Source organism: Styela clava, chromosome 3 (assembly GCF_964204865.1).
Source record: "Styela clava chromosome 3, kaStyClav1.hap1.2, whole genome shotgun sequence".
Lineage (NCBI taxonomy): Eukaryota > Metazoa > Chordata > Ascidiacea > Stolidobranchia > Styelidae > Styela > Styela clava.
In genome coordinates this window covers 17,015,902-17,035,219 of record NC_135252.1, presented here as the reverse complement: position 1 = coordinate 17,035,219, position 19,318 = coordinate 17,015,902, and the positions used below count along the sequence as shown (strand labels likewise).

The following is a 19,318-nucleotide window of genomic DNA, read 5'->3' as shown; positions in this document are numbered from 1 at the left end:
AGATATAACATTTGCGTTTGCATATAAAATCCTCTCTCGTTGATAATTTCAAGAATAAGCATGTCTGTTTGGTCAATTTTAATGACAACAATGAATGGCGTAATTAATGAAACCTGAATTTCAAAAAAAAAATTGAATAACTTTTTACAAATGTTAAATAAAACTCTGAGATTCAACCAACCGATAAAAAGGGTGACTACCAATTGTGTTTGAATGTATTTACGCTAACATTAGACAAATTTAATATTGATTCCAATGTCTATTTATGGTAACCCAACTTAAAATTAAGATCTATAAAGTGAAATTAGATTAGTCGTGAGTTTTAGTCGCAGTTTTGAAGCGAAGACAAACCGGGCAAAATGTAATTTGAGTGTCTTGGTCAACTTGAAGTAACAAACATAGTATTTTTACCCAAAATAAAAAATTGAAACATATTTTTTCTGATACAGAAATAACACTAACAGTCACGCAAAGTGTTTAAGCGATATGAGAAAGCATCATTGTAAATCAAAAAATAACACGTGATAAAAAATGGAATAAAAATTTAATAAATCATGTAAAATATACTAATTAATGGATTTATCTCAAATATAATATTTTGTAAAACGAATTCCTAAACAATGATTCACAACTTGAACAAGCTAGCTAAGGATTGAAAACATGAGCTTCGTATACGAGAAATAATATACTTATTTGCAAATCATACTCTTTTTGTGGAACAAATCCCCATCTCCCTCCCCCCTCTCTCCTCCCAAATAATCAAACAAAGTTGTTTACATTCTAAGTACCAAATAATAGTATTTTATTTGACACTTTCGCTTCAGCATGTATTCACTCAGTCACTAACTCGATTAATTTCACTTGACTTGTTATCGCAAGAAAAACAAACTTAGAATCACAAATACAAATCCATTTCCTTTACTTTTACTTTAAAAAATAGCATTCCTGTCTACAAATCTTCCATGCCTTAGATATTTTGTATAAATTCCCACTTAAGTGCGATCAATTCATGGTCACGCTGGCTAAACGCCACTTTGGCACAATTTGAAGTGAACCATGTCTTTCGAAAATTTATCTTTTTTGCCTAATTTAGTATTAGGCAGTCTATTCTGCTCTGCGATGAGTAAGCTCGAAGCTTGGAACAAAATCTAAAAAAAAAGTTATTATTTCTATTCGACATTCATTCTACCCAATAACTAACAGCGTGGAAACAAATTGTTCAGGCAACCTTCCTATAGATCGATATCGGAAGCAATGCCGACCCTTTCGATCGAAGTAAATGTTCTCTCATTTAATTGCATAAACGAACTCAAGTCCACGTAACGTATAATTATGCCAATGTGGTGCGTAGACGTTCAATTACTCTGTATCCATAATTAAGAACGAAAACCCCTAATTAAATCAATCTTTAAGTAAATTGTTCAATTTTAAAATGATTTCATTCGGGAAGAAATTATTTAAATATAAAACCAACTGGATTGTAAATCAGATGTAAGTCTCTGTCAAAATTGCATGTTTTTAAACTGCTTAGACATATATTTTTCACAGTCACTATATACTTAAAGTAGACTAAACATACTTTATTTCGCTTTGGTGGTTGAAACATTATCCAATCAATCAAGAATCGTTTCTTTGATATACACTTTTATATTTATAAAAGATAAATATTTTATAATTTACATAATATTTTATTTATCATAATTCAAAAGATTCTGAACAAGTGCGATGATAATACGTCAAATATGATTTAAAGTGTTTCGAAGGGCACCATTGGAGGGAATTGGTAGCGTTGGCAGGTGTTCGTCCTTTTTTGAATACGTGAAAGAAAAAAACACGAGAAAAATTATAATTTTAGTTTTGTGCTATAATCAGTTTCAGTACATTAATTTTTTCTATATCATTTCCTTTTGAGCTTAATTTCGGCATTACAACATGGCGCCAAATACGGATCGACGTAAATGAACACTTACAGTAGAAAAGTTGTCTGGTATGTCTAGACCAGGGTTTACTAAACAGAGGTACATGTGCCCCCGAGAATGTATTTCGACTTTTCAAGAGATAAGTGTAAGGATATCTCTTCATACCTTATATTATTCCCTAAAATATTTATTATTCATATTAACACCTTAAAGAACTTAGTTTAAGAACATCTTATAGGCACTTACACTTTCCTCAAAATAAAAGCTGTAACTACAACTACAGTAAATACCAAGTCTACTTTTGCAGTTCACCTGAATAAAATTGTCCAATAACAATATGGGGTGTGCACGAGCCAATCTTAAGTTGTCGAATATGGAACGATGAACAGAAGGATTAGAAAACCATGATCTAAATTTTAGACCAGACGCGGGCAAACTACGGCCCGTGGGCCAAATCCGGCCCATTTTAGCCCCTGGTTTAAAAACTCTGCCCACCCCTGGTTCTAGACGATGAACTCAAACAACTCATTTTGGCAATCTTATTTAATGCGATGCACCTTGAGTAGAATACTGAGTTTGGGAATTATCTCTATCATGTAACTATTGTAACAGACTTCAGTCCACCCAATGCTCTTACGCAGTGGTTTTCAACTTTCAAGGGAACGGAACGCAATGAAACCTTTCAGAGGCCCAAGCAACCCCTGTACAATACTTGTAAGAATGTAACGGAAATTGTATTAGCTTTAAATATATATGAAAGCAAACCAAAATTATCTTTAAAATGTAGCAAGCTTGATAACAGTGGCATAGGTATTTAAACAATATACATATAATAATAATGACTCTCGGGTTTGAATATAAACTCACTGAACCCGGTACTATACTGGCGGAACCTTAGGTTGACGCGGAACTCTGCCTGAAACTCATTGCTCTAACCACTCACAATGCATACGCTCTACAAAGATTCGCCGTTTTGTATTCGAACATGGATACTTTGTTGATTGTATACTTGACCAAAAACTTAAAACTCGAAATTTGCTGTTATATAGCGCCAATCACAAATCATATCCAGCCACGCGTTTTCTGTTGAAAGTTAACGCAATGCAATATTGATGGCATGAATGGGGGTCATGCCTTGAGCACATCGTCACGTTCTTATCTTTAAGATTTAAACAGCTAACTTTGCATTAAATTTTAATGTATTCAAAGCAACTAGGCATTTTTCGAATCTATTATCTCAAATTTCGCGAAGTTTGTCGTAAACATGATTAACGATAACGTAGAAATAGTCGAAAGATCAAAAGAAGGTAGAGTATACACGTCACTTTTGAGTCCTCCAGCCACTTACTGATCAATACAGCTAAAATTTCCAACGAATTTTATTCAGCATTTGTAATTAAACTTCTTGGATAGGTTACGTCTGTTATTTCAAATGGAAATCTCTTTTTGAATCACAACTTTTACTAATAATAATAAATTTACGGAAAATTGTCGTACAAATATTAAAAATTATGATTCCTTACTAAACCATTATACGAATAGAATAGCGAGAATATTTTTGAAAAAATAATAAAGTATTCTTCAATCATCCTAGTTAATCGCCAAGATTTCCGCTTGTAGAGCAAGAATTGATAGATTTATTTGCATCTCATTTAATGATATATCATAAGAATGCCAGTAAATTTTACTGGAATTCTTAGTAAGTGTGCAAATATCAATTTAATTCTTTATGAAAGGTATCAATTGCTCATTTACAATATTGACCCCACTTTGTAACTTTCCTAATGTACACTCTAAGAAATGTTCGGTAAATTTTACCGTCATTTTAGGGGTAAAAAATTAAAAAATAAGGTCGGTAAACTGATTCACCGACAAATGTCGGTAATAATCACCGACATTGGAGGCGTGGCATTAGTCAATGTTGGGCGCGCACACTGGTAAAGAAGAGCAGCCAATGAGACGCTTTATTTCAAACGCGTAATTTATCACGCGCGGTTTTTTGTTGCTTTACTCCTTAATTTGTCCGTTTGATTTGACGAATTCCAGACTTTTGGACTTCGATATTTGGTCAGCCGACATTTATATCTTGGTCGCTTTTGTTATTACTTCAGTAATGCGTTGGCAGTATTTCTCTAATCCTAAGGCAATGCATCTTGGATTCAATAATGTCAGTGCAGGTGTTGTGTTATTTAGTGCTGGTTATTAATGTATTGTTCAGTGTGATTATGGGGCAGTCTGGAAGTAGGGTAAGATCTATACCTGTATACCGTACCAATTACTGAATTAATATATATATGAATACATACAGACATACTGGCTATAACAGTCTGACAGTACAGTAGTATACGGTACTGGTATAAGGTTGATTGGATGCAGATCCATGTTACGCCTGTCGATACTTAACACAGCCAGAGCTTAATTCGTATTACCAAGTCTGAATTTTTTTTGTCAGTAGACTGGCAAATGTCAGAATGTTGAAATGACAATACAATATCTGAATATGCCCTCTTTACAGCTCTAGACTTGAAATGTTAACATCTAATTACTGAATCAAGATAAACCGTCAAATTACCAACAGCTTTATGATGATCGCAAACCCAGACTGGACTACAGGGAACACATGAACAGGCAGACAGGGGAAGGGGTGACGTTGCTCTACACCCAGAAACCGTGGCTTGAAGAATATGGCATTAGAATAAACAGGTATCAATTACATATACTCATATATTTATATACTGATTCAGTGATTGCAAATCATCTACAGACAGACATATTTGATAATGATATTTTAAATTATTGATTCTAGGACTAATTCAGAACAGTTTAATTTGAAAAACAGCAATTCACATTTAACTGTCATAAAAACACTAGATTTCCCTTTAACTTATGACACTATAAATAGAAAATTAAAACAACATTTATCTACCTTATTCTGCATATTTACTAAAACCATTTCTATAAATTTGGTTGAATTTCTCCTTTGAATAAGACCGAATTTGAACATATTACATATAATGAAGTTGGGGAATGAATACATTCCTTTTTAACAGTGTTTTCGCTTTAGAAACTGAAGAATCTGATTATGCAGGCATGAACAAATTGTCTGCCCCAACTCTGAACTGTGAAAAATTCAATGTCAAAGGCTTCAAAATATTTGAGATTCTTACTAACATGTTATTTCAAGGAAGAAGTATTTGAGGTTAGTTATAATGTTAATTTTAAATTGCTAAAAGAGGAACTTTGTCATCTGCTCTGGCAATAAAGTATTAGGAGTGTAATTTTTATTATTTAGGGACTTTTAAATAATTTATTCCATTTAAATACTATTTCAGGTACCTCTTCCATCTGATCTACAAAGTTTGGTAATACTGGAAAAGTCTGTATCGATTGATTGCCCACAGATTTTTGTCCTTGAACTCCAAGAGGAAAAGAAAATATAAAAGTTTATAGAAAGGTGGGATATTGTAATGTATGCTAGTATATGCAATTAAATAATTTCAGATATTTCTCACTTGCAAAAGAATTAGATTGGTTGGTTGAATACTACAAAATGTTAAATCTTATTCGAAAATTAGGTAATATTTTTAAATTTTGGAGTTGTTTGGGTAAAACTCTTTGTACATTCCATTTCAGATAACTTGAAGTTATGAAGAAGAAAATACCAGTTCGTAAGAGTTCGTAAAAGCAAATGGATAATGCAATACAATCAGCATGGGCAACACTAACCCGGAAAGACTCCCCTTCTGCCATAGACTATTCTCTCACAAGGACTGTCTATAGAGACTTGTTTAAAGAAACTATGTGAACGGATACCCTGCGAGCATAAACTTCTTCAACAAGAAGTTTCTGTTTACCTCGCATTTCTAACTTTTCACTATACAATTTCTCATTTTTCCAAGTTTAATCATTCATTTCACGTTCACATTTATTTTTTGAATAAACCTTGTTTCATAGAATAATAGTCTGTGATTTTTACTGATCATGTCCTGTAAAATGTAATGCCAGGATATTTACGGTAATTTTGTACCGTGTTCTGAATGTAAATTCACCGAATTTGTAATGTAAATTCACAGGCTAGCGTCGGTAAATATTTCTACGCATTGTCGGTGAAAATTACCGTAAAAAAATTGTAAGGATTACTAGGGAAATCCTGTAAAATTTACAGGTGATCAACAGCGATTTTACCGAAAATTCTTGTGATATTCACCTTAAAATCGCATTAAAATTTCACAACTACATTCCAGTAATATGTAATGCCAGGCGATTGCCGGTAAATATTTCTTAGAGTGTACGCATCCATGTCGAATCATGGCTCCATTAAAACGACATTTGAGAAAACTTTTCCGATAAATGTGGAAAATTATTGATTTCCATTGTCAAATGGTTGAATGAATTGTCTCACGAAATCTCAGTTTTCATTTTCTATTTTTACAAAAAAAAATTGACGGAATGAAGGTAAATCACGCGTTTGTAAAACAAAGCCGAAAGATGCAATATATACTATATCAAACGAGTAAATTTCTCGATACTCAATTATCAATATTGTAAGTAGAAAGCTGCTCATTTTCCTAATTGAAACTACTATTACCTACTGGCGACGGTCAGTTCTACATGATGAAGAGAAAGCATTATCATCCGCCAGGGTTCTTCTGCCTAACTAGCATTGTGGACAAATTCAGAAAGGATAGTATATGTAGGCAAAAACTATTTTTAAAACTACCTAAAATAGAATATTTAAAACTTCAGGAAATTCAATTTAATAAACTTATCGATTTATTTTCTTATTAAAATTGATTTTTTTGGTGCAATGCTTCTTTTAGGTATCAAATCATGGTCTGGCACAAATTTCCTCTGGTCCATACTTAAGTAATTTGTTATCGATTACATTTACAAGCAAATGAGCATAGACAAATTAGGTTGCAGCGCTAAAAGGTGGAAAGGTCTCAATACTTGAAAGCTTATTGCATTGAGAACCAGAACAAATTGTTCGTGTACATCCAAATGTCGAAACGTCTTTCCTCGAAATATATTTCATATTTTATTCAACAATTTCTTCACGTTGTTTGGTGACCGTAGGTTACATGATACCGGATGTTGAAAGACAAAAACTTATCATTATTGCATTCAGTGGGAAATGGGAACACACCAATACATATAGTTACATACAAAAATCACATTAACATAGAATTTTTAAATGGGTTTCGTTATATTAGTGTATGTCAAACTCGTAAACCTTGAAATAGGGTTAAAAAAAATCAAAGAAAAAGAATTAAAGTGACGTTTTATTTTTTTCACGAAATCGCTCCTATCAAGGTTGGTGGTACGGCCCCATCGCAAATCATACTCGCAAAATGCGTTCGAAATTACAAAGTCACAATAGAATGAGCATGGCTATTTATATTCTCATGTTAATCTCAAACTGCAAAACAAAATTCTAACATTTACACTCTATATATCTCACTTCAAATTCTGAACGCTACAGAGCCAAGAACATGTTTACGACGACAGAAGATTTTATTTAACAAATATGAACAGCCCGAAATCTGAAAGCTAAGACAACCTAGCAATAATTATATCAGGGCGTTGTCTGACATATTTTCCACAACGTCTCCTCACCGTTACGGCACGATAGCAAACTTGGAAAGCCGCACGCGTTCTCGCTATTTATACAAGGGGTGGAACAATAAAACTGTCTGAATAATGTTTGGTTACAACAACGAATGTTCACTGCAGATGAATAAATTGTAGACTCTGCTATTGTGAAAATATCGCTAGGTTTATGATTTATTAATATTTTACGATCAGATTTGTAGAATTAACTCCTATGCTGTTTTTCTATACGAAATAGTTTGTGGTTTATAATTTGGAAAATTATGCATCTAATCGTGGTTCGCATGCCAGCAATAAGAAACTTAACAATAAAATATTTTACTTAGAATTCGTGGACAATTTGTTTCCTTTCTCATAGTATTATACATTCCGTCTGCCTGTAACTGTGTATTCACCTGTGTTTGTATTTCGATGTGTTTGGCTGTTGTGTTTTATTTCAAATATGAACACTCAAGTTTGCAATGAACAAATTTGCACTGACGAAGTTCAACACAAACGCCGACCCTAACGTGGCATGTTAGTATATGGCATTGATTTGTATCTATGTGTCTCTAGAATTAGAATGGTTCCTAATACCACTGGACTTAATACCAGCTGTAGCGTGGCCATAATTGCCCTATCTTCAGGCAACATTTTGAAATACTATATCAGATTGCATTATTTTACACAATACCAAAAATGAATCCAAAAATTTTATATTCTTTTGAGCTCATATATTACAGTTGAAATCTAAAGTTTTTTTATGAAACTGATCATGAAAACAATCTGTAATGTCAAAGTGCATACGTGCAACTTAGAGAAGAAAATATCAAAAATTTCGTGTCTCACTTGCCCGCACACTTGTCAATTGTAGCAATCTCACTTTATATGAATACTGTAACCTTCTGTCAAAGTATTAAATATGTCTTAACCCAGAACATAGCATGAATTACACTTCATATGCTTGCTTTAACGATTAGCCCTACAATACATATCTACACTGACACAGGACTTTTGATCGAATGTAGCAACGTGAGGCAAATTTGCTAAACAAGGGACAAGTGTGGGACAAGAGATACGCATTATTTTGGCGACATCATTTCAAGAATACTTTCAAGAACAAATTTCTGTATTTGATTTTACAATTAAATTCGGCAAATGATCAGTACTGTGAAAATGAAAAGCTAGGCGTTAAATTCGTATTGAGAAAGAAAATGACAAATTTTATACAGAAAATATGAGGTAGTTAGTGGAAAAGCACTAAAAATTCATTAGTAATTTACATTTTTTTCTATCTATCTGTCGAAATACAGATGATACCGTTATTGTTAATAATACAAATCGCAAGGGAGCACTTGTTCTTGGAAAGCAAATACTAACGCATGCGACGTCATTTAGTAATGTAAACAGAGAAAGCAGACAATATTTGTACAGGTAAAGAGATCAAATATTGACAACGATTCTTTATCATATGATATATGTTCAGTCACAATTACCAAGTGAGATATCTATATTTACGGAATTACTATAGGCCAGGAGCCAAAACCTATTTTAGGTCAATATAAATTCATGGTAATTTTTCTAAGGTGAGAATTGTCAGATGTTTTGTCGTGGCCTTGTGGTTCAGCCCAGACATCCTGCCTTTTTACTAATATTTACAGAGGTTGTAGTCAAAGCAATGCTAACCTTGCTAAAATCAGAGATTTTGTATACAGACATCACATCATTGCCATCAGTATAAATAATCCCTTAGTTAGTTTTGCCAATTAGAAGCGCAATTCGAACTAGCAAAACTTTTGTCTAACAAAGATCGATAAAACAGCGATAAAATAATTGTTTCCTCCCACTGTTCGAAATTATCAACTCATAGACATAAAGTCGATTCGAAAAAGATTTCAAGTCGTTGAAATTGTTACTCAAAACTATATTTGTCAAGTGCTCTATTATCCAACTTAAGTGCTTTGTTGACTGAGTCTTCAAGTATTTATGTAGTGACTTAACGACTCTACCAGTTACTTTTAAAACCCAAGTGTAGCATTATTTCACGTTTGAGAAATTCTGTTTCCACTCATTACATTTTTAGTTAATAGAGTCTTAGAGGGTACTCCTGAAGTATGCGTACCAAGATGGCCGACACCGGAACGTAGTATGTGTTCCAGGTTAGGTTTAGGCCATAATTTTATTCCAATTTTCCCCTTTTTAGTTCTATTACGAATTCGGGGACTAGCCAAGTGACCCGTAGTATTAGTACCTAAATTATTGTCTAACCTGGTGCACATACTACGTTCCGGTATCCGCCATCTTGGTACACATACTTCAGGAGTATTCCTTAAGGTACCTTAATGATTTGCTTGTTCACGTGTTACATTAGTAAATATGCTGCTGTAAATCTGCCGCTTGTAGTTGCAAGAGAATTTCCACTTGAGCAAACGCATGATAAAATTGTTAATGGTATAAACCAGGTATTGGCACGGTTTTTGGTGACAAAACTAAATTTAACCGCAATCTCAACAAATTCCTTCAGCTATTTCAAAGCTTAACATGAGAATTTGGTTTTAGTGCGGTTGTGGCAGCATCAAGTGGGCCAGATTGAACTATACCCAACCGGTCGGATTTGCATGAAATACGCGGGGCGTAGTTTGCCCATTTTTGGTAAGTTATAAACTATAGGATAGGATAGGATTTACATATTTATCCCGGGGGAGAGGAAAGCCGATAAGACGGCCTATCCATATGGCGAACCACGCCTCTCGTCCGGTTACCATTCCAAGTCGGGTATGGGATTAGTTATATTGTTTGTTTTCGGAAGCATGGACTTGGTGGTGGAAGAAGCCGTAACCGACCAGCGATTACGTGAACCACCCAACGACGGCGAGTAGTCCAGCAATCCTCTCGCACATAACCATCCCTGTATGGGATTCGAACCTGCGAACCCACGCAGAGTAATTAAAGGTGCGGTGGCGAGCGTATTCCTAACGCTTAGCCCGTTGAGCCACACCGCCGCGCGTATAAACGTATTTAAAGCAGTTCAATAACTAAAGTCCAAGACAAATCAAACACACACGATTATCATTGAAGATCGGATAAGATTCGAAAGTGAATACAATATTTCATCCTACGGCGTGGAAATTTATGGAAGCTGGCGCATATATCAGAGCTCGAATCTACTTCCCAACCCTTTTATCAATGAACACAAATTATAGGCACTATTTTTGAAAAGAAAAATTATGCGAGTTATAAGTAATTTGTGGTTTAGCCTGCCATTCTGGGCAACCTAATATATATCCTTTGTTTTTCAGACTATTCGACAGAATATGAATTCAAGAAGGCCCGCTCAAATATTTAATACCATGTAACATTTTATTTAATTTTGATATTGAGTTTAACACCCTCAAAAATGTTATTATTATTGGACACGAAATGCGGTACTCAAGGATGGTTGAAGTCCAGAGAGCTTATATTATATATTTTTTCAAATCAAAAATTTATATATATATGTTCGACCGACATTTCTTTCTGTACTTTATTTTCATAAATATTACAATCCATGTATTTCACATGAGTTTCGAGTCTGGCCTTATATTTTCACTCATTTTCATCAAACGAACTAGTATGGTGTTACAGGACGCGCAGCCTAGAGGAAATACTATTAGGAAATACAATTATAACAAGAGAGCAATTGGGTTAAATAAATGGACACGAGGTTTTCACTGATTTCCTCAAACGAATATCTTCATCTCAAGAAATTGTCGAGCGGTAAAACTTGATTATAAGCCACCGGAACATGTTCTTTCAAATACGGATGTTGTAATGCTTCTTCGGACGTAATTCGTAACTGTGGATCCCATCTACAAAAAGTTATAAGTGATTACAGGAAATGTACATGGGCAACAACTCATATAAACAAACGTGAAGAATTGATGAAATTATGATAAGTAAACGTAATTTCAATTTACTTTAGGCATCTTGCAATCAAGTCAAACAATAGAGCGTCATCGACACCTAGAAGCAGAAGAGCCAGTGGAGTGCGGTTAGGTTTCCTCTTCAACCCGCTTTCAGTTGTGTAGTTGATTGCTTCTGATTTAAATAAAAATAGTTATAAAAAATCATCCAATCATATGATTGCAGCTTGTAAGAAGACCTATAAAGTCAATACATCTAGATATAGACAAGAAATCTAGATATCTGACCACGCTTCAATGGAAAAATGTCTATACTTGCATATATATCTTTTCCTGGTGGGATCATATAAGATGGTGGAGGTCCAAGCACTTCCATCAAGGATGCAAATTCATCAATTTTATTTTTACCGTGCATAACTGGAACACCAATAATCAGTTGAGCCAAAATCAAACCCACGCTGAACATGTCAATTTGATTTGTGATAGGTAAGTCGAGAAAAATTTCTGGTGCTCGATATTCCAGAGTTTGAACTGTCTTCGGACAAAAATAATCTGCAAAGTCAGTAGATTGTTTATGTAATCTTGTTGAAATTAAGGCGGGGAAGCTTCTACTAATCATATATTTTGGCAACATGATGAATACCCAAGTTTCATATGGCACGATTTAACTTTAACGGTATATTGAGGTCCTTAAAAATTCTTACGTGAGCTCGTCTCTGCGCCAGGAATACAGCTGAGTCCAAAATCGGCAACTTTTAAAAGCTGACCTTCGGTTTGGTTTATTCCCTTTCCATAAATTAACATGATGTTGTGCTGTGAAATTCGTTTCAAAGCAAATAAACGATCAATAAAAAAGGAAGTTAACTGAAAGAAACAAGAGAGTAATGTTCAAATATATGGACACGTAGCAAAACAAAATATGTTATCAATTCCACAAAAATCACATATGGTACAGTAACTTACCAGACCATACCTGTAGCTGTAGGCCTGATATTCGTACGCGAAACCGCTTGAAATAAGTTTAAAACCGTTTTCTCATGAGTAAAAATTATTACTATATTTTGGATGAAATATCAGATCTCATAGGATTCATAGAAAAATTTAGGAATAAATATAAGTAATAGCCTTCTAACGGAAACATCACTTTTCAACCACTGAAAATTTCAAAGCAATTGGTCGTGTAGTTAAAGAGAAAAGCAATTTTTCCATGAAGATACGAAGAAGAATACCGAGAACACGGACGAGAACATAATAACAAAACGATCCATAGGTCCACTACGTGTCCAAAAATAAGAGAAACAGGCGCAAGAAGAAACAGTATAAGAGAATTCGTAAATAAATACCGGCTTTAAATCAGCGTGCACAATATTGGATTCCTTCAGGTAATACATCGCGTGCATAATATCGTTTGTAAGTTGACGCATCAAACATGAATCTTGAATGGGGTGTCCCAGAAACTGGTCACTGACTAGTGATGGTCTATAACATGAAATTAATAAAAAAAATGGGTACTCGTGTAGTATTTAGGCCATAATTCCAGGTACAAATACTACGGGAGTCACTTGTACCCGAACTCTTAATAGAACTAAAATAGGGAAAGTTGGAATAAAATTATGGCCTAATCCTAATCTGGTACACATACTACGTTTCGATGTCCACCATCTTGATTCACATACTACGGGAGCGCCAAATAGTGTTATTAAGAATAGAAGATTTTGAAGATATGTGGTCGTGTTGTAGATGGACAACGTTCTCTATAATGAAATTTATAAATAAATTGGAACTCATTTTACATAGGACAAGAAAGTTCTGTTCTCTAGCAAAATGAAGATTTTCTAAGCATAAATTTTTTGTAAATTTTTTATGTAAAAATTGTTTTAAAAATACCCGAGCAACTCCAAGACAAGGCATCGATGGTTTCGGAAGGTAAAACAATCAATCTTTTGTACAAAATATTTGTTATTGATCGTACGTGATTCTAATATATTCATGATTCCAACTTCTCGTAAAAAGAATTTCTCGCCCCTGCAATAGGAATAATACGCAGGAAATAAAACTTGTCCTGAGCTAAGAGCGGGCCTTAATATAGTGGCTGAACGTATCTGCCGAATCTAAGCCTAAAGCTATGCTAAAGCTGGAGTCTGAAAACAATCAAAACAACTATTGCAGCAGAGCTTTTTAATATTTATTTATACTTCCATGCGCCTTTCAGATTTCTAAGTATTTGCAGAAAAAATAAGATTATTTCTATAAAATACAAATCGTTAGCGTAAGCTATATTAAAAGTGTTGTGATGGATGACGGTTACATTTTCAAAACTAAGAACGCATTGAACTCAGTTTTTCAGAAGCGAGTCTTAACGACCACACCTGGGGTAGGAGCGATGCACTCCATATTTGAATTGAATTTCACTTTATTCAAATAGGTGAGAAACTTTTTCATGTTTTGTGCTCGTTGAAACGCCATATAATAAGCTGTCGTGCGATATTTATATTACCCAGTATTTTATTCGTTTAAGGTTTAAAAAAAAGTGAATTATGCACTACCATACCACGCGTAGTTTCTTAATATTTTCACGGCAACCAAGCAACCGTTTGAGTGATCCAACGCTTTTACTGTAGATCCACATGCGCCACTTCCAAGTTCCTCTAATATTTCGTAACGGTATGCTAGATGATCATGAATTATCTGTGAAAAAGATTGACACAAATTAGTTTAAACGCTTTGCTGTAGATATATTACTTATATACTTTATTGTTACGGTGCTGTGATACTTATTGATGTCCTCATTATAAATTATTTCAACTGTACAAAAGCAGGAGTGCGACTTGCACAAAATGAACAAATAAAGTAATTTTTATTAATAGCGAGGAAGGAGTTAAAAGTTTCAAAATTGACCAAGGTAGGAATTCAACGCAAACGGTTGGGAACCACTGTGTTAAGCATCAAACAAAACTATACCATACCGATTTATAATATCCGTCTCTATTCTTCTGTTTAAAATCAAATCCAAAATTAATGGTTTTGTTTTCTTGATGTTGACTCTTATTTGCACTCAGCCCAAGGCACCAGATGTTTGAGTAATTAAAAATTTCCTGTTTTTCCCATTTTGTTAAAGCATCCCCGAATATATTCACCGCATCTTTGATAGAAGGGAATGGGAGGAATGTTTGAAAAATACATAAAACATAGACAGGCATCTGACTATGCTGCGTTGGGTCTTGTCACTGAATTAAAACAATGTTATCCAAACATACGCATAGAGGGTACTAGTAGTTTGGGTTATATTTACAAAGAAATTACACAATGCTATTTTTATTTGATGTTATTTAATTTATGTTCAAATATTCAGAATTTCCTTGCTTGAAATAAAGAAGATGATTTTTTTGACTCTAAATATATATGTCTCGGATTTTTGCACTTTGGGTTATTGTTGTAGTGAAAAATCTTTTTTCGTAAAAGACCATTTGTTTTCAAATTTTCTTGAGATAAGTACTTAATATGGAAGAAGTCTCCAATGGGCTGTGTTTCAATTTTTTTGTCAGATTTTTGCAACATTTTGTGGATCATGGTCTTTCGCTCAAATTTTTGCTATTCTTGCCAATTTTGCGTCACCACGCCTGTATGCAAGCGCGTCATCTTTTAGGCAAGCCAGGTGTTCAGCTAATTCGTAACTTTAACTGGCACTGGTGTGAGTTGCTACGCTGATATGGGATTGATTTGTAATTTTGATTTAAAATCTCTGAATGATCAGATAACAGATTTTTGTGTAGCCCATTTAGGCTAATGCGTTGTTTTTCTTAGTAAATGGATCTCCATTTACATATATTTCAGCATTTCTCTCTTGTTTTTACAATGATAACGAACGAATTGAGAATTTGAAATATCTATCCTTTTTCGTGTGACCTACCTTCTGGCGACATTGGAAATTCATACGTGACATCCGAGTTATTTCTCCAAACACTAAGTTTGTTGATTTTAGCAACCGATTTATGAAATACTTGAGTATCATTTTGGAAAATATAGTGTCTTGACTGTGGAATGGTTTCATTGAATTTCTGTAAATCGGAAACGTTGACAACCACGTCATCATTGAAGTCCGATTCATTTGTAAGGTTTGCTTTAAAATAATATAAATCGGCACTTAAGTTGTCTTTTATAGTAGTAGAATTACAAGGATCCACAGAATCAAAATTTGTTTCAAATCTGTTGAAATCTTTCTGCTGGTTCCTGAAAAACAGGTTGGAGCATAGAGATATTTTCAATCCGAAACGAAATGTTTATTTAAAAACGAAGCAAACAGAAAGGTTCAACACTTTTATTACAGTAAACCTGTAAGCCGACTATACATGAAAATGTTAATTAATCTGATCTTATTTGGGATTAAAAAAACATATCTTGGACTTAAATGCGTAGCTCAAACTTCATCATCTATCTCTCAGTCGAAGTAATACAACATGCAGCATTTGCACAAATACTTATTTTTCCCCGTGATGCGTGAATAAATTAATCCACTTCTTACCCTGTTCCACTTGAACAATCTTGATCGTTTACATTTTGTGGCCTCGTACGGCTTATTCCACTGCTTCCAACGCTTGGATCCCACACATGACTTTCTATATTACTTCTTTTTCTATCAATATCGCAATTATTGTCTTCTTCTTTTTTGACCGCGGTTTTTGAAACAAAGATTGGCGAGAAAATATTTTCCCTGTCTCCCAACGATCGTGGTACGTTGATTGAGTTTGTAATCGGAAGATCACTCCTTTTATGATCTGGATTGGAAAGATGAGGACGCAAAAACGGGAATAAACGTTCAAGAATATCGACCTCTTTCATAAATGAATCCCGGGTTACTTTATCACGTAAAGTTCCACATTTTTCCGAAGCCAGGAAAATGAATACAGTTAATGAGAAACCGAGTACTGCGAACCGAACTTTAATCTTCGCCCGAGAGCAAATCATTTTATTGCTAGGATAAATGATTTTATATTCCAAATAATGAAATATTCGTGAAGTCAAGTCTCGTATATCCTAAACAACTATTACTCCTGTACTATTGATAGACGTACGTCAGCGGAGTAAACCCCAATCTCAACTCCTTAAAGGTCAATAAGCACACAATATATTGTAATGTCAATTGTAAAGTTGCACGATCGAATTGAATTCAAACAGATATATTGAAATATACCTTAAACCTTAATGCCAGTTATACGGTTGAAATCCAAACCAGTAAGAATGCACAAAACATGAAAAACATTATATTCTCAACTCTCGAATGGAGACCGGAAACACGTCACAGATCGGTCCCCATCGGGGAAATTGCTAAAATACCCTATTTTCATACAATTCAACATGCTATTAATACAAAGGGGTTTAACAACACTAAAATTTATAGTTATATTCCACATTTGCTGAACTACTACTAATTCAAGGTTAGTCTAAAACAGCGGTTCCCAACCTTTCTACCCTGGCGGACCGGTAAAATTAGATTAAATGTACTCGCGGACCGGCAAAAATTGAAATGGCCGTAACAGAAAAGAATAACATATATTTGCGTCTTATAATGCAATGTCGGGCACTCAATATGCTTCTAGACAAAAAAGCACACTTTAAAACATTTCACACGAAGAATAACTATCAAATAATGTGTCGACCAAAAATTAAAAATGAGTGAAACATAAAATAATACCATATATTTGCGTAATGAAATGCAGTGCTGGGCACCCATTATGCGTGAGAAAGGCACGCATTAAATTCTCACATTAAAATAATGCACAATTAACTTCTGTGAAAATTTTGCTGCTGTTTCGTTTCCAATACAAGATTGCGAACGAGGCAAAGAAGTTTTTGCAACACATAGCTCTGCAGCCGCGTGCAGCCGATTTCCTTGCCTCGTTTTAATCAAAGTGAGGTTTTAATTGAATCGAGTGATGAGAATGTTTTTTCGCATAACGCAGTAACTGGCTGAAAAGACGGACCACAGTTTGATTGCTCGATTACTTGGCGATGGGTATTCGTTATCAAGAGATATCTAAAATTGTGATAAGTAATTCTTTTTCAATCTGAACTGTAAAGAAGAATCACAATTTTAATCAAGCCTTTTCTTTTTCATTGGGTTCATAATATTAATCCCTCTGCAGTTAATCGACGCCTCAAACGGAATGAATTTGCATTACAATGACAAAGTCGTCGATAACTTGGCGACAAGCTCAAAATCCTACTGTGTCTGGAAAAGATCTCTGCGGCTCGTGCTTTTTTTTGCGTGTATCGCGTGACCACCTGTGGGGTCGCAACAAGTTCATATCTTACTGGATTATTATACTGTTCTTGACTGTTTTCTAGTTTAAACAAGGAGATATCCATTACGTTTCATATGAATGGTCATATTAATCAGGAAAAGCACGCAGAACAGTAAAGGCACGCGTGCAGATTTTTAGGCTTCTTAATTTTGCGAGATTTGATGGAGCGCATTCGCGATGAATCGGAGCTGGAAAAGCGAAAAGTGTGAGTGATCGGCGCCAAGATGTCGCGTAATACGGCGCCAACATGTCGCGAAAGACGTCGTAATATGACGGCAGAAGAGAACTGCGTAATGAGCCAACGCAACTTTGCCTACGGTAAAGCGATTGAAACGGCATAAAAACAACAAAACAACAAAACTTCTTGCGGACCGGCAAAAAAGCTTCGCGGACCGGCACCGGTCCGCGGACCGGCGGTTGGGAACCACTGGTCTAAAACAACAATTAAGTAAACATGTCTAGCTTTACTGTTTTGTATTAAAACAATCTGCAAAAAACAAAACATAAAAACGCTCATGCTATTTCTTGTGATCAAAATTAATAGTACAATCTAATCATTCGTTTCTAATTTTTTTTTTCGTATTTTTTTGTTTATTTTACTTATGTTTACTCCAACTATTATCTGACTATACTAAAATATTTTTTTCCCAAAATGAAATCTATTGTATTATTGATTTTAGTAGCAAACTTTTCAACTGTTTAAAACCTGTAACATCTTTTCGACACTCTCGCATTCCTTTTCTCTTTCTCAATGATATATTTCAGACTACACTTCACACCATTTTCACAGTGACCACAGGTACTTATTCTTGATCCGGATACGATGAGTCTGATATATCTGTTTCTACCCAAAATTTATTTAAAATCATTTTGTTTCATACTCCCCACCCTCGTGGTCAATATCAAATAAACAAACACAAATAAATTAAAAAACACAAATGTAAATAACCACAATGAATATAAATATAAAATTACAGCTAAATCGAATTCAATTTAATCATTTCTCTAACCTACGAGGTTAAATCACGATGTCACGAATAAATGTTGTCAAAAAAATAAAAATAAAACAGCGAAATTTTAGATTAAACATCGGCCTTGTAAGTACAGGCGATCTCTTCCATCTTCAAGTACAGGAAAATTGGAGTCAACAGAATCAGAATATATACCTAAATGTATACGTATGAAAAGTATACCTAATGCATATGGAATGAAAATTTAAGTATGTGATACATTTTGTACCAGAGTGGTATGTAGAATATACTCGGTACCTTTGTATGCATCCGTTTTTGGGTTTAAAGTATTCAAATACTACGCTAATGCTAACTTTATAAAATTATTGGTAACTTGACATTTGCAGAAAAAAGAGCGGGCCAGAAATGTATAAAAAACAGTATGATATTACGCAATATACTTCATTATTATGTCATAGTTCAATAACATTTGGAAATGCTTCGAGTTGGAACACTTGATACTTTAAAGATAATTGTGCCAGACAATAACAGTGAAGTACCCTGATGATGTAAACATTACAGACGAATATGAGAGTCTCATTCTTTCATCAAAGCACTTGAAACACTCGAAATCTTAAAATACACATTAATATCGA

General features: G+C 34.3%; 4 protein-coding genes and 1 long non-coding RNA gene across 7 annotated transcripts in view; 2 read left to right on the top strand and 3 right to left on the bottom strand.

Annotated features, from left to right (window-relative positions):
• LOC120342288 (tektin-1-like) overlaps window positions 1–19,318 on the top strand; it is a 107,048-nt gene that overhangs the window by 14,280 nt on the left and 73,450 nt on the right. The window lies entirely within an intron of this gene.
• On the top strand, window positions 4,198–5,878 carry LOC144421074 (uncharacterized). 2 transcript variants are annotated; one of them, XR_013474940.1, is made up of 4 exons: window positions 4,198–4,622; window positions 4,984–5,118; window positions 5,252–5,373; window positions 5,553–5,878. It is a non-coding gene; the product is annotated as an uncharacterized LOC144421074 (long non-coding RNA). The 2 variants fall into 2 exon arrangements; XR_013474941.1 differs by having other exon boundaries at window positions 4,970–5,118.
• On the bottom strand, window positions 10,554–12,884 carry LOC120343372 (dual specificity tyrosine-phosphorylation-regulated kinase 4-like). 2 transcript variants are annotated; one of them, XM_078111226.1, is made up of 5 exons: window positions 12,754–12,883; window positions 12,115–12,274; window positions 11,726–11,962; window positions 11,465–11,585; window positions 10,554–11,356 (listed from the first exon to the last, which is right to left on the bottom strand). In XM_078111226.1, exons 1-5 carry the CDS (start codon window positions 12,832–12,834, stop codon window positions 11,242–11,244), a joined length of 714 nt encoding a protein of 237 aa, XP_077967352.1. In that variant the 5' UTR covers window positions 12,835–12,883; the 3' UTR covers window positions 10,554–11,241. The 2 variants fall into 2 exon arrangements, with proteins under 2 accessions (XP_077967352.1, XP_077967353.1); XM_078111227.1 differs by having other exon boundaries at window positions 10,557–11,356; window positions 12,115–12,223; window positions 12,754–12,884.
• Window positions 13,288–14,642, bottom strand: LOC144420892 (dual specificity tyrosine-phosphorylation-regulated kinase 4-like). Its single transcript, XM_078110723.1, has 3 exons — window positions 14,377–14,642; window positions 13,962–14,098; window positions 13,288–13,435 (listed from the first exon to the last, which is right to left on the bottom strand). Exons 1-3 carry the CDS (start codon window positions 14,608–14,610, stop codon window positions 13,288–13,290), a joined length of 519 nt encoding a protein of 172 aa, XP_077966849.1. The 5' UTR covers window positions 14,611–14,642.
• Window positions 15,298–16,569, bottom strand: LOC120343374 (uncharacterized). Its single transcript, XM_039412531.2, has 2 exons — window positions 15,933–16,569; window positions 15,298–15,640 (listed from the first exon to the last, which is right to left on the bottom strand). Exons 1-2 carry the CDS (start codon window positions 16,373–16,375, stop codon window positions 15,298–15,300), a joined length of 786 nt encoding a protein of 261 aa, XP_039268465.2. The 5' UTR covers window positions 16,376–16,569.